This window comes from Cryptomeria japonica, chromosome 9 (genome assembly GCF_030272615.1).
Source record: "Cryptomeria japonica chromosome 9, Sugi_1.0, whole genome shotgun sequence".
In the NCBI taxonomy this organism is placed as follows: Eukaryota; Viridiplantae; Streptophyta; class Pinopsida; order Cupressales; family Cupressaceae; genus Cryptomeria; species Cryptomeria japonica.
The window spans coordinates 258,053,676-258,069,480 of NC_081413.1; the positions used below are offsets into that span (position 1 = coordinate 258,053,676).

Genomic DNA, 15,805 nt, shown 5'->3' on the forward strand with positions numbered 1-15,805 from the left:
CATAATACAAACTCAAGTAGGCTTAATACATGACAAATGTCTACTATGCTATGCTTTATCTTATCACATTGGCATGAACTTCTATTGATTTCATTTACATCATCTACATTCCATTTAAATTTTAATCAAAACAAATGGTGAGTTTGAGTTGACAATGAGGGCATTTAAACATAAAACATCTTTTTTTTTTGTACTGCATAACAAGAAGTTTTCTTGAATGTCCAAACAATCTTACCCATAACTATTAAAGAATCACTAACAATCTCCTTAATGTCTCCTTTAAGCTCTTGGCCAAAACGTTGGCCCTTAGACTTGTGGATGTACTTCTCAATTTTATTAGCTCCACCAAAACTGGTTTTGTCAAAGGTAGATAGATACATTCTGGAGAATCTCATCGCTAGCTGGGAAGCCATGGAATGGGTCAGGACATCTAATCAAAACACTAGAATTCTTTTGCTAGATTTTGAGAAGGCATATGATAGAGTGGAATGGTCATTCCTATTGATGTCACTTGAAACATTTGGCTTCCAAGCGGTTTTTGTCAAATGGTAAAAGACACTTTTAAATGATGTGGTTGCTCAGGTTGATGTTAATGGCTCCCTGTCTAATCCTTTTCCTCTGGAAAGGTCAATTAGATAGGGCTGCACGCTGGCTCCTGCTCTATGTGTGATAGCATCTGATGCTATTTATTACATTCTTACGGACTCTAACTTGTCCACCAAACCTTGAGTTGTCTCTCTCCCCAATGGAGAAGACCTGTTAAATGTCCAATTTGCTGATGACACAACAATGCTTGTTTATCTTGAAGAGAGTAATGCTGGTTATCTTATTTGCAAAAAGGCAATCTATTTTGTGAAGCATCAGGAGCCAAAATGTCCAAGGAAACAACAACTTTGCTTAGCTGGAATAGTGACCCCTGAGATTGGTTCAAGAAGTATGAATTTCAATGGGGTGGTCCCAAGACAATTGTTATGTACTTGGACATTCCCTTTGCAGTTAATTAATCCCTGTTTGAAAGAGAGGTGGGAATTGATTAAGATCAAGATTGATAAAAACCTTGTCAATGGAATAAGCAATACCTCTCTTTAGACTTCAAATTTGTCAGATTATCTTATCTTCATACAATCTTTATTATTCTTCAAGGTGGCTATTTAGAAGCTACTAGGTGAATGGAATTCAAAAGAGGATTAGGCAATTCCTTTGGTTTGATGGGAGAGGTAATAAAAAAAGGCACGTTGTGAAGTGGGAATGGTGTTGTTTAGATAAAGTGGAAGGACATAAAGTGGAAGGAGGATTAAGATTGAGAGATATCAAAAAATATGGTATCTCACTTGCTAGTAAGTGGATCTATAAAGAATTGATTGGACATGAACCATGGAAGATGCTTGTCATGAACAATTTCCAAGCTACCATCCCTGGACAAGCTAAGAGTTGGAAACAACTCTTCTTAAATGACATTCTCTTTGGTAACTTTCGAGTAATACTTGTTGGATCTAACATGTTCAAGAGTATTTGGAAAGCCTAGGAGGCTAGAGAACATATTAAAGAATGTGAATTCTTGAATTCTAATAATGGTGCCTTAAATTTTGAGAGATCCATCTGGTGGAACCTTACAAAAAAGGATACACCACTTGCCTTATTACAAGGCTGCTCAGCAAAAGCTTGGCATCTAAAAGGTATTAGATGCTTTAATGAAATAATTAGTAACAACAATCTTAAATCTTGGAATGAGTTGAGCTATGAATTTAATTTTCCTTCAACACATTGGAGGACATACTCCGTTCTTAAGGAGGCTTGTAGGAACATACCTTTCCCTATTTGCATTGCTAGTGAAGATGCTTTTTTAAAATGTTTTATTTGGAGTGAAGAAACTAAATTATCAAACTTGAAACCTAAATTGATCAACAGATCTTTAATCTCATCCCAAACCTCACCAAATTCATAAATGATTGTTTGAATTGTAATTGTTTTGGTAAGATTTGGTCAAAAAATTTCAAGGTATTATGGAACAGTGTGTTAGAACCCAAAGTGGCTTGCTTTAAATAGTTATTTACAATTCAAAAACTCCCACTTGCTATATCTTCCTCTATGGTTACTATTTGTTTAGTTTTCAAACAACTTGAGAGCATTAGACGTATATTATTTGATGGTTTCTTCGCTAAAGAAATTTGGAATACGTTCTATGATTTGGTTGGTGGGGAGATAATGGTAGAATTAATTGGCAAGAAATTCTCTTTGGTATTGTTTAATGGCTATGTGGAAGGCTAGAAATGGAGATATGTTTTAGAGTTCTAGGAGAGTGCTTACTGGGTCTTTAGGAAGACCCATTTTCTACATTGTTTATGTGTAGGTAACACTAACTATGGAAATATCTAAGGACAAGTTTCAGAAATTGCTTAAAGATGGATCAATGGAGATCAATAAAGAAGAGGTGAAATATGGGAGACATTGGCCTTACAATAAGGCTGATAATATCCCATATATGTAGAGCTATTGAGGTTCTAGAGACTAGTCTCAACTTCCAAAGAGGGCTGAAAATCTCATTCTAGGCTTGATATTTCATCTTTTATTGCTTTCCATCATCCCCCAAGGCAAGAACATGTCTATCCTTCTTCCAACATGTCTTGGACACTAAGAACTTGGCCTAACAAGGAAGAAAATGAGGTTCATGAAGATTTTCGCTCTGGACCCTTTGGAAGGGTTAGGAGCGAAAATCATGTTTTAGGCTTGATTCTTCATCCTTTCAACCTAAATCCAGTCCAAAAGGCAAGAAAACTTTTCTTCACACCCATCCAAGCTATAAAAACTCTTTGACTTGACCTGCAGGGAAAATAGGTGATTTTAGAAATTTCGCTCTGGACCCTTTGGAAGGGTCAGGAGCGAAATTCATAGTTTTGCACAATTCCTTCAAATCCAATGATCACCAACATGCCAAAGTCGCACTTAAAGACATCTCCTTCTTGAATCTACCTTAGCTCACACTTGATCTAGCACAAAGTTAAGAGAAAAGAGTGGTTTTGAGAAAATTCGCTCTGGACCCTTTGGAAGGGTCAGGAGCGATTTTCTCATTCTTGACTTGATTCTTCATCCTTTCAATCTCATTCTTCATTGCAAGATAAAATTTCATCGTTTTTCACCCAAGGAACAAAGTTTGTGGCCTAAACCTGGAAGCAAATGGGGTTTATGGAGAATTTCGCTTTGGACCCTTTGGAAGGGTCAGGAGCAAAATTCACAATCTTGGACAAGATCCTCACTTTTCAACACTTTCAATCATTCCCCAAGGCACGAACACATCAATCCACCTTCCAACATGCCTTAGAGACCAACACTTAGCCAAAATTAGGAAGGAAATTGAGGGTTATGAGGATTTTCGCTCTGGACCCTTTGGAAGGGTCAGGAGCGAAAATCTTGATTTATCCATTTCTCTCTCAAACTTGATCAATTTCAAGGTCCTTTCAAACTCTATTCACCATTTTAGGCAAGATAGAAGGTCAAATGAAAGATTTCGCTCTGGACCCTTTGGAAGGGTCAGGAGCGAAATTTCCATTCTAGGTTGATTTTTACCATTTCATCGCCTCAAATCTCCTCTCAAAGACAAATGTGCATCAAAACCTTCCCATCACACCCCAAAAGTCAACAAACTTGGTCATATCAAAGAGCAAAGTGGAGAAAAATGAATTTCGCTCTGGACCCTTTGGAAGGGTCTGGAGCGAAATTCTTGTTTTGGTCAAAAATCCTTCATTCTTTCGCATTCTATCACCTCAAAAGGCAAAGACACATCATTCTGCTTCCAACTGCGCCCAAGGAACAAGGTTTGTGTGCAAACAAAGAGGAAAAAAGGTCTCTTCTAAGAATTTCACTCTGGACCCTTTGGAAGGGTCAGGAGTGAAATTCTAGTTTTAGCTCAAAATCCACATTTTCCAATGCCTTCAATCACTTCCCTGGGCTAGAACATACCAATTTACCCCTACCATGTCCAAGGAACAAGACTTTTAGTGCAAACAAGGTGTCTAGGGAGAATTTCGCTCTGGACCCTTTGGAAGGGCCAGGAGCGAAATTCACATTTAGGCTCAGATCTTGACTTCATTTCTCACATTTCTTCATCCAAACAAGTGCTTTGCCCTCAATAATGCCTGGGAATGCATTAGTTCTAGGTTTTGGTCAAAGCAGAATGTCTTATGAAGAATTTCGCTCTGGACCCTTTGGAAGGGTCAGGAGCGAAATTTGACATTTTGGTCTCTCCATCAGGATTCATGTATGGAATATAACATTTAAGTATACGAAAGAAGAAAGATATAATTCCATATATACTGTCAAGATGTTTGAGAGTGGTTTTGGACCTCCAGGAGTTATAATGCAAAATCTAGTTTTTGGAGGATTCTTTAGTTTTCCAGACTTAGTCAAATTTCAGGATCAGGAAGACATTCCAGACTTAGCCAAATTTCAGGGCATTTGAAGATCAGGATGACATTCCAGACTTCATCACTCACAACTTGACCTAGCTCAGACCTTCAAGGATGATACTCACTCACCAAGCAAGACACAATTAGCAACAAGAGAAAAACCAGGCCCTAAGGAAGACTCTCAAAGAAACCCTAATTCTGGGGCCCCGTGGACTCACCTTGGCTCAAGCAGAGCCTGCCATCGTAGTGATCCCTCTGGCAACACTCAGCATGCAAAGGCTAACAGACAAACCCTAAAAACCTAGAAAGCAAGCTCCATAAAGCAAAAAAAGTAGGGGTCCCCATTTGCAATGGGGCGATGTGTGAATATGTCACAACAGGAGTCACGTCCATTAGAATGGAATTGGGAATGGCAGTGACTCCTTGAAAAGTCACCACTTCCCAATATTCGTTACCAACCATTATCCCCCTCCCGCTAAAGCTTATAATATCGGTTAAATTTTATTATTATTTGTAAATTAATAATCAGTAAATAGTATAAATAATATATAATTATAAATTGTGAATTTATATAATAATATAACTGTAAATCTATAATTTGTGGATTAATAATGGTAACATTTAAAAGTTGAATATGATAATACCTATGATTAAAACACAAGAGCTTCCAATCTAAATAATATAGGTGATCATAAATAAGCTATAAATAATAAGGGTCATTACATTTTATAATTTTGTAAAGTTCCAATTTGGCTATAAAAGGAGGATAAGGAGAAAAAATGAGGAAATTCTGAAGATTGATATTTTCTTTTTTTGAGGTTCATGCTTGTGGCCGAATTCTTATCAATGGGATGAAAAACCCCAATGGTTTTCAGATGGAAGAAAATGCTAACGGCAGAGCGGTTCTATCTAGGGATCGACAATGAACTAAAGATTTGGAGTTTGGGGACAAAGACCCTCAGATTCCATGGGAGAAATTTCACACTGAAGTTGTCTTTGTGCTAAATATTTGCAAAGGAGGGTTTGAAGCAAATTGGTTTATCTTGGTTTTTAGATAAAAATTTATTGAAGATATGTGAACAAAAAATAAATTTGTTTTTGTGGTGTGTGCAATTAATGACAAACTAAATTTATAGTGTTGTGTATGTAAAGTGGAAAAATTAAATATTAATGTGCTGTGTGTGTGAGTGAGGAATAAATCAACTTGAAGGCGTTGTGTGTGCTGTACAAAGAATAAATAAATTAAAAATAATACAAGTTGCGGCAGCTGGGTGTACCTAGCTGTACAATTAATATATCCTTTCAAATAAAGGTGCTAACACTTATAGTTAAGGTTAATAACCCAATTAACTTTCCAGCACAACATTCTTTGAGGTTTATTCCAGAATTATGTCCAAGTTATAAAGAAATACCCATCACAGGTGTAGAGGGCAGAGTTTGGTTTATTATATTCTTTTCTTGCCACCATGAGGACGGCGTCTTTCTAGAATATATTATGAGGAGAGCTGTAGCAGCAAATCAATAATAGAATTTAATTAATGGGAGCGGCCCAGTGTAAAGAAGAACTGGTAGTCTAAAGGAAGTCTTACCAACACATTAGTCTAATTGCCCTTTGTTTGAAATATATTCAAGATTCGGACTAGGAGGAAAATTTGCACTTAGGCAAGAAAGAGTTGCTGATTTGGAAGAGTTGAAGAGTTGTGAGGTCATGGCAAATAATTTTGGAAAGGATGCCAAGCAGAAATAAGTCGCCCAACATTAAGGAGTTGTGCACCATAAAGAAGTTGCCCAGCTAGTCAAACAAATGATTTAATGCTTGATAGGTCCGCAGAAAAAAAGAGGCTACCCACACATAATGATGCAACGTGGTCTCTTTTGGTGGTATTGCTAAGGATGTGTGGTTGGAAGAAGGTAGCGAATATTCTACAAGGTGAATCGCTTGGATTCTAGGTAGTTTGGAGCAGGGATAAGGGTCTTCCATTCTGCTATTTGTGAATATTTGGGTTGAACATAGAATAAGAAGGAATTATTCCAGCAGTAGAAGACTCTAGAACATTGCAGCTGTCATTGAAAATTTGCATTCCCAGCCTTGGTTCTTTTTATTGAACAAGTCGATTATCCATTTTCTGGGCCTGTTGTTCATTATAATTTAAAATATCATACTAGCATCAGAAAAGAGGTCAGAAATTAGTCAATTGAGCAATGGTAAGTTTGCATGAACAATGTTTGTTAAAATGCGTGTGTGTTATCCCATGGCTTCAAACTGTTCAAACTGTTTGTGAAAATTTCTATGAACATACATGAAGGAGGCAGCTGATTCACTTAAAAGATCTCAGAAATAATGTTATTTGATGTTACTCAAGTATTTGATGAAACACTTGTGTGCAAAATATTGAAACAATTGTAAGTTCATTAAATTTTTTTGATAAGGTTATTACGCTGTTAGAGGAATTAAATGCATCCTCTTCGATGGGGCATTTCAGGTTCCTCAAGACATCAATAAATAAATTACACTTTCTTTTGGGTTTGTATGAAAAATGACATCAAATATTTGTGGAAGAGTGTGATATGTGTCAATGACAGAAAGGTGAAGTTGTTTGGAGTCTAGGCACTCTACAACCAATGGCAATTATGGTAGTAGTATGGATTTAGATTCCATGAATTTTGTTGAAGGATTGCCTAAATCAGGTGGAAAATCAGTCATGTTGGTGGTGGTTGATTACCCCTTCAAGTATCTACATTTCTATTCACATGGATTTGCCACATAGAGTTGGAAAATAAGGTATGATTGCATAGGAGACGTTACAATAGGAAACACGGTATGACTATGTAGGAGCTTGCACAATGGTATGGAGACCACAAATCACTTAAGTATGGCTATGATAGAGCTACCACAATGGTGCAAGGACCACGAATGAGTCAAATCAAATATGTAGCAGAGTGGGTTCCCACATCAAATTGATTGGATGTTAGAGGATGCAATTGGTTTGAGGAATATAGGACAAAGGAAAAAGTGGTAAGGTGACAAAAATAAAATCGATCATATGAAGAGGGAGCAAGAAAGGTGATGTTGCCCCCAATAATGTAAGCATGAGGGTGCTCTAGGGAGGGCATTGAGAAAATAGTGATTGAATAAGAAAGGATTATGTTTAAAGATAATAGTAAATGGGAAAAGACAAAACATGGAAGAGCATAAGGGGACACATTAACTAAGGTAATGTGTCCACACATATGATCATAGTGTTGCCCCTAAAGGATTAAAAGTACAAAAGTCATAAGAGAAGCAAAGAACATGAGCATCAAGAAACTAGGAAGAGTAATCATGGAATAGCACAAGGTTGAACATAGGTTTAGGAGATACCCTTGAAAAAAGGGAGAAATGTGATAATGTTTTTGACCATTCATAATCAAGTCGATCCTCTAACTTTGATTAACTCTTCTGGAACTAATTTCCATCTTGATCACTTGCATTCTCCTTGTCTTGTGTGGAAACTCCTTTGTCTTTGATGTGTTTCACTTCCCAACCTTGGAATCCTTCGCCCTGATTGTCTTTGATCTTCTTTAAAATTCCCTCTTTGCCTTGTAATGCTTTTTTTTTTTGATGCCTCCATGGTGTGACATCCCTCTCTCACATCTATCAATGTGGATGCCTGGATGTGCTTGATTGATGAATGTGCAACCTGAACCTTGATTTGCCTCCTTCAGCTTGACTTGAAGTTCTAATCTGATAAGGTTGGTGTGATAGAAGCCTTCCTTGTTTCATGCCTTGAGCTGATCCCTTTATGTCTTAAATCCCTTTCAAGTGGTGAAGTTCCTCTTTTATGTCTTATGATTGCTTGCATCAAACCTGAAAAAGATACAGAAAACCTTTAAACCTTGGAAGAAAGATGAAACCTGAAGTTAGTTATGATAGAAATTGAAAATTGAAAATTGTTGCATTCAAATACACTTAATATCATTAGCAATTACTCCATGAAACTCCCTCTACAATCTGGACAAATGCAAGGTTTCAGATCTGATTTTCTGCACTTGAACTTGGAATTTCTTATTTCCCCTTCCATCTTGCTGTAATTTGCCCTTCAAGTCAGACTTGAACTTGCACTTAAGATTTGCTTTTCAATTTGCCTAAGGTCTACTTTGCAATTCCTTGTCTTCCTTTTCTGATTTCATTATCTCTCTATTAGTATTCACTTCATCCTTGCTTCCGCTGTTACTGTTGTTTGTATTGCAAAACAACCTGTTTACTTTCATGACTTACTTCCTCCTTTAGTGTGGAATTCACACCTTAGCTACTATAATTCGATCTGAATTGTTTCGAACTGATATTGAAATGATTTTCCTTGTCTCCCTTTTATAAGCACTCAAAGGTAAAAACCTTTTTCTTTGACAAAGGTCGGCTCAGGTTTTAAATTTTAAATTTTTCTTTTCTAATGTGAAGGGCCGACTTGTTTGTTTTCTTTAATTTTGGCATGAAACATATCTTCTTCCTACGTGGGCCCCCTCTTACAAGCTGGCGCTAAATGTTTCCCTTTTGCACAATTGTATTTCCTTAAGTCACTGATTTGGGATGTCAAAGGAAATAAAATTCCTTAAGTCGCACATTTAACACAGCAAAGGAAGTGATCAATTCCTTAAGTTGCACTTTCAAGGGGTCAATGGAAATCGTCAATCCCTTAAGTCACTGATCTGGCTGGGCAAAGGAAGTCGTTCAAAATGCTTAAGTCGCTCTTCTGAATGGTCAAAGGAAGAGCTGATGTCGATGTTTGAAGTGGCATTGTTAATGCCTTAGAAACTTTTTTGATCTCCATTGTAAGGTTTGTGGGGCCCAAACGTGTGGAGCATGATAGTGAAGGGGAGCCGAAGGCAATGAGGTGGAATGGTGTGGTGAAGAAGAGGGAGTGGTAAGGAGATGCCGCAGGGGTAAGGTAAATGAAGGATGCGGTGAAGAGGAAGTGAGTGATGCGGTGGGGGTAAAAAGGGGTAAAGGGATGCGATGAAGAGGAGGTGATGAAGAAGGTGTTTGGGAATGGGGAGTCATAAGGGATAAAGGGGATGCCATGGCAAAGGAAGGAATTAAGGGGTGTTGGCTAGGATAGGATCGGGGTTATGAAGGGTGGTAAAGGAGTGTGGGTAGTGGACTGGTAGGTTAAGGGGTAAAGGATGTGAGATGTGGGTTAGATGATGTAGGAAATGGAAGTTGGGAGGTTTAAGGGATGGAAGAAAGGGTAGTAAGGATGAAAGGAACGAAGGGTGTAGGGAAGGGAGATGGCAAGGTGAAGAATGTGGTGAAGGCATAGGGGGGTGGAAGGAAGGAAGTGGATGGTGGCGAAGGGAAGGAAGAGAAGATGGAAGGGTTGTGGGATGAAGGAGTTAGATGGAAAGATGGAAGGGTGAAAGGGAGATGGCAATGGTAGGGAATGGAAATGAGGGAGATGGAAGGGAAGTGGAAAGGAAGGCTTGCGCTTTTGCTTGGGTACCGGAAGTGATTATGCCTTAGATCGCACATTTGGGGGGTCAAAGGAAATGCCATCAATTGCATCAAGCTTATTTGCTCAAGTTCAATATCTTCCAAATCGCTGCAAAAACATCAAATGCTCATCCTTAATCAATATTTCAAAGGTCTTCTACCTTGATCGGGCTTCTATGAGGTCAAAGGAAGTGATGTCAATGCCTTGGTTGAGCAAAGGAAGTGCTGGCAATGCCTTGGCTGGGAAAAGGAAGCATTGTCGATGCCTTGGTTGGGCAAAGGAAATGCATAAAAAATGCTTAAGTCACTGATCTAGGCAATCAAAGGAAATGATCAAAATGCTTAACTTTGATAACTTTCTCATTTCTCTTTGAGCCTTTTCATGATGATTCAGACTTCCAGCCTATCCTCTTCCAAGCATTGAAAACAATTTGCCTTAGCCAAATTTAGGATTTCATTTCTGATTTTGCAAGCAAAAGATGATTATCAAATGGAATGATCATCATTGAATCGTGCACTTCGTAAGCCTTGAAAACTAACTGACCTCATTTCATCCTAAAGAGCTGAGAGAGCCCCGAGTTGATCATCTCTTGACCAACTACACCTCTTCCAAATGAAAGGCTAATAGCTAAAGACTCCACAACCTAGAAAGTAGAAAAACATGGGGGTGTCCATTTGCAATGGGGTGATGTGTGAAAACGTCACAACAGGTGTGACCTTGGACAAATCTACAATAATGTTACTTAAAAACCTAGACCAAGACAAGAAAAGTTTACAATTTGAGCGAGGAGGAATTCAATTGACTTTGATAACATGATAAGAAAGACCTTGGAATTTTGTAGGGTACCAAAATGAGTACTAACAAAAAGAAATATTGGGAATGAGAGAAAGCAACATAGGTAGGATAATCATAAGAAAATAGATATGTAGCAAGTAAATTTGAAAATGGGAGACAAGAAGGAAAATTGGAAATGAACTAGTAAATGTCTTGAAGAAGTAAGAATATGTGTAATAGAGGGTAAAATTATAGCAACATAAAAGAATGTAGATGGAGACTACACGAAACTTGAGGGATAGAGGAATCATAAAGAATGTAATGGAATAGTAGAAAAAGAAAGTAGGAAGATATGCATATAGGTTTGAATAAATAGAATATAAAGGGATCTATGAGTGTGGGGTTTGTCATGGGAGGGTAATTTTGATTGCCATGGGTGCTCATTATTCCTCATTCCTATAGAACAAAAATAAAAAAGAAATAAGTAGGCATGAATAAGTGTGATACAACAAATACAATGAAAGGGCATTTCATATTTGGGTCGACATGAGAAAGGTAAGAAATACCTTAATACTTTGCATCATCTCTAAAATTCCAAGTAGAAAATAAAAAGAGTGATAATGACATAGAGAAGATGACACATGAAGAATAACATAAAAAGAATAGAAATGAAAACACAATGATATCGAAAATGTTTGGATCAACATGGAGGCATTGACACCGCAATTCTTTCTGTCATCCCTAAAATACATAGTCATCGAGAGAGATATAGGAGGGGATAGGCAATAAATAGAAGACATTTGACATAAACAAAATAATTGAACTTGCATACCATAAACACATTGTGTAATGGCCATAATTTACCATGGACAATCTTGGAAAAGTTGGAATCAACAATTTTTTTAAACCAGTGTATTTCACCAATGACAATGTAGTATGCACATAGTAGGTGTTGTTGCTACATGTGATTCCACTTTATATTGACCACATGTGGAACATATGTGTTGGTGAGTGTGCAAGAAGGATAACAAGTAACATTGTAAAAGGAAAAGATAGGTGGCATGCATCCTCATGCAACACTCACTATGGTATGGAAGCGAGAGATAAAAGCAAGGTGAAGGCACCAAGAAACATGGTGTCTAAAGGACTATCACCCTCAAGGGAGTCTACCTTGCAAGAGTTCTAGATGGAAAAGAGAAGGAAAAAGCCCTTTAAAACTAAGTATAATTTTAAAAAAAAAATCTACACTAACTCTATAAGATCATTTACCTGAATTAACCCTTAAAATGAAAGAAATAGACAATAATAGGACAAATAATCATACAAGAATAAATTTCTTTTAAGACACATCATTCATTCATTTCATTTAAGGCACATGCAATAAGGAGGAACATTTGCTTTCATTAACTATTTGCATATGATGGTTCATTTTAGCACCAATAACACACAGACACATAGAAAATACATATGATGGTTCATTTGAGCACCAAGAACACACACACGGTCGCACACACACACACACTCTTACTTTTTATATTTATATGGTTATGCAGAGAGAGAGATCAAAACACACATAAATGCGTTTTCTTATATAATTTATATGGTGCAACATGCAAAATTCTATATCAAAATATATTTTTGTGCTTACAGAAATGTTTTCTTGATGTATGTGAGACATCAACCTAGATTGAAACTAATTCATGCATACGCATGTACACACACCACCACATTTATACATGTATACACAAACTTATATGTTGTATGCTTGTGTTTCTTATTATCCAACTTGCTTGAGTTTTTTTAATTATTTATATCTGGGCTGATTTACAATTTTTTACTTTATACGTTTGTTTGCATAGGTTGGAGATGAAGGCATCATTGCTGTTGGGAGCAACTGTAGGCATCTCCATGACTTAAGTCTTCGATTTTGTGACAGGTAGATTTGTTAACTGTTGCTTTTTTTAGTTCAGCATGCATGTTTTGTAAATAAATTTGTGATAATGAATCACATATAAAGTGAAAACAAAATAGGCTTCACAATTTTAAGTTTTTGAAGACTTGAAGCAAAGTGGAAAACTTGAGCTTTTAGGGAAGCTATGGCTTATAAAAAGTTTATAAGAAGTTCTAGAAGGTTAGATTACTTACTACTAACTTGTAAAGTAGGAGTCAATAGGTTCTACAATTTTTTTGGTTTGTTTGTCAATTGTAGTTGTGTCAACTTTTCTATGATATCTTGGGTTTTTTTTTGTCTTTGTCAATGTCCATGTTGCAATTTTTTTGAATGCTTTATGGATTTTTGATTACATTGCCAAAAGCATGATTAGCTCACCAAGTTTGGAATGTCTTCACATAATGCAGTTGGACATTACTTACAAATCGAGGTAGTACCATATAAGGTAAAGGTTGATTTGTAAGTCACACCCAAGCAAAATGCCAGTTTGGCTTATGAAAGCCCCCTTGTGGTAGCCTATAAGGAGTTTCATACCATTTATGTTTGGTCATGACCTCATGATCAAGTTGTGGAGTAAATCAAACCTTGGGAATCCACATAAGCCTCATTGGTTGAAAATTTGTATGACCTTATGGATTTGAGGTAGGACACTAGCATCTTTTTAAAGGCTTAATCTATTAAACCACTTAACATGTATTCCAACACATTGAAGAACCTTTGAGAAAATATAGAAGTTCAAATGCAGTGAAATTTGTGGTTAAAATCTAATTTACCAGGTCTTGGGCCGGTTCCCCCCGGGTCCTGGTCCGGTTCCCCCTCTGGTCCGGTTCCCCCTCTGGTCCGGTTCCCCCTCGGGTCTTGGTCCTGGGTCGGTTCTCCTTGGGTCTGGTCAGGGTCCTGCAAAAACCCTTTGGGTTCTTTCGGGCCAAACCTGGGAAGAATTTTGGAGGCTTACACAGAACCTAGGAAGAATTTGACACAAAAGTGAATTTTTTTAACTTTTAAAATCGTTTTTTAATGCCAAAAAAGCGTATTCAACACCCCCCCCCCCCCCCTCCCCAACCCTAATTTGATGACTTAAAACACTAGAAAGGTAAAAGATACTTCATTTTTTCACAATAGAATGAAAAACATAACTACTTTGCTCCATTGCTGAACTTCTTTTTTTACTTGCCATTTCTCAAGGAGAGTTGAAGATTGATTGTTGCTTGTTCCTAGCTGGTTCTTCTAATCTACCACAACATATGGAGGATGATGATGATATTTTTGATGACTCATATGATATTTGATCAGTGATGGCTGATTGTTGTAGCTTGACATTATTATTTTTGAACTAAAATATTAATATGGTGGTGTATTTACTGTTTTGCTATTTTATTTGAACTAAAACTTTAATACATGATGGTGTATTTTGCTATGTTATTTGACTATTAGCATAGTGGTGTATTTTGAACTTAACTACTGCTGCATATATATATATATACACACACACACACACACACACACACACACACACACATATATATATATATATATATATATATACATATATGCACATATATATATGTATAGGTTTTTGTACTAACGAACCCAAAAACCCAAAAACAATTTTGCCGAACCCGAACCCAAGCCCGAACCCGAGCCCGAACTGGAACTGGCAACTTAGGTTAAAATCAAGGTATATTTATGAAGCATTGAACTGTAACAGTTTCTTCATCTGATGATGGTTTTATATTCCTGGAAGTTTAAGTCCAAAGTAATAGATATGTAATGTCCCCGATTTTGGATTTTGGCTTGGAATTGTTTGTGTTAGATTTTTGGAGAAATAAGGGGAAATTATTTAATTTAATATTATATAAGTTGTCTCATTATATTCATTTAAAAACATACGTGAGATGACTTTATATTTTATTAAATTAATAAAGTGACTTAGGTATAAAATAAAAATAATTAAAAGTCACTTAAGAAATAATAAAGTGTACCAACCCGATAAGGAGGGGATCTTCTAGAAGGAATCTTATGATGGGATATGAAAAGAATAAATAGAGGAGGGTAATTCATGGTTGATGATCAGTTGTTTGTTATCTTCTTTGTATTGTGGTTGTGGAGCCAAGGGCTGTCCGCAGATTTGGTCTTAGGGAACGAAAACTCCCTTTGATCTGCATAACTGAGGGGGTGAGAGATCCTCCGAAGGGTTGCCTTGATAGTGAGGGACACTCAGTCCTTCATATTGAGCATATTGAGTCGATATGAGATTTTCACGAAGTACGATTTTTTGTGGAAGACTTAAGCTTTGTGGTGGATAAATTGTTGAATCTTCAGTTTGGCAAAAATTAGTGTTCTTTGCATATCGATTTTGGAAGGGAAGGACAAATCGATCTCTTGGAGAAGCATTTGGAAATTATTAGTGAGTTCGCTGTTCCTATACCTGTTCTGCAACAAAATCAAACTCACAACTCCATCCGACGATTTTGTTCATTATGTATTTTCGAAGCATCAAATATCCAATCTGAATCTAGCGATATTGTTGGAGGACCTAGGCGATTCATTTTATAACATTTCAAGGAGCTAATGTGAAGGGATCAGACTTCCATCAGTCTGAAATCAGATTTGCACTAGTCAGCTATATATCTTCGATTTTGATAATAACTCTTCAAAATTGGCTTTCAAATACATCAGCAAGGACAGTGCTACACTCAAGGGAATTAGGCGATCAGTTTTTGGTGACAATTGTGGGCTACCAGTGGTCACATTATTTATTATCAGTCCTTCACCATTGCAGCAGGGGCGATTTCTGAGTACAAGCTGATTTGGAAGATTGGAGCCCTCAACACTCATCATTTTGTTTACTCCTACAAGACGCCTTATCCCAGTTTTAATTGCTAATTAAGCTTCATTGTAATTATCAGTTTATGTGCATGAAAATAGGACTGCCATTTGTCTTCAGAAGTCTGAAAATGGTCAGCTGATATCAGTCAGTGTGTCTGATTTTATCATTGTCATTATAATGTCACATTGTGTTATCAAATGAATAAGGGTTGAAGGAGTATTGGTTGCATCTAAAACATAATCTTTTCTGAAGATGTTGGACAACTGTTTGACATAATGTCATGTAGTTGATTGTTCATGATTAAGAGTTTATTTTCACAAGATGCATCACTGGGAAGTTGTTTATGCATTCTTGGTAACTATTCAATCAATTCTAGTCC

At 36.9% G+C, this 15,805-nt stretch overlaps 1 protein-coding gene across 9 annotated transcripts in view; it reads left to right on the forward strand.

The window, feature by feature from the left end:
• LOC131034465 (F-box/LRR-repeat protein 4) overlaps positions 1–15,805 on the forward strand; it is a 150,324-nt gene that overhangs the window by 60,951 nt on the left and 73,568 nt on the right. For all 9 annotated transcript variants that reach the window (XM_057965970.2, XM_057965969.2, XM_057965967.2 and 6 more), the window contains one exon: positions 12,505–12,581. In XM_057965970.2, the coding sequence (XP_057821953.1) occupies positions 12,505–12,581 (77 nt within the window). The remainder of the gene's footprint in view (positions 1–12,504; positions 12,582–15,805) is intronic.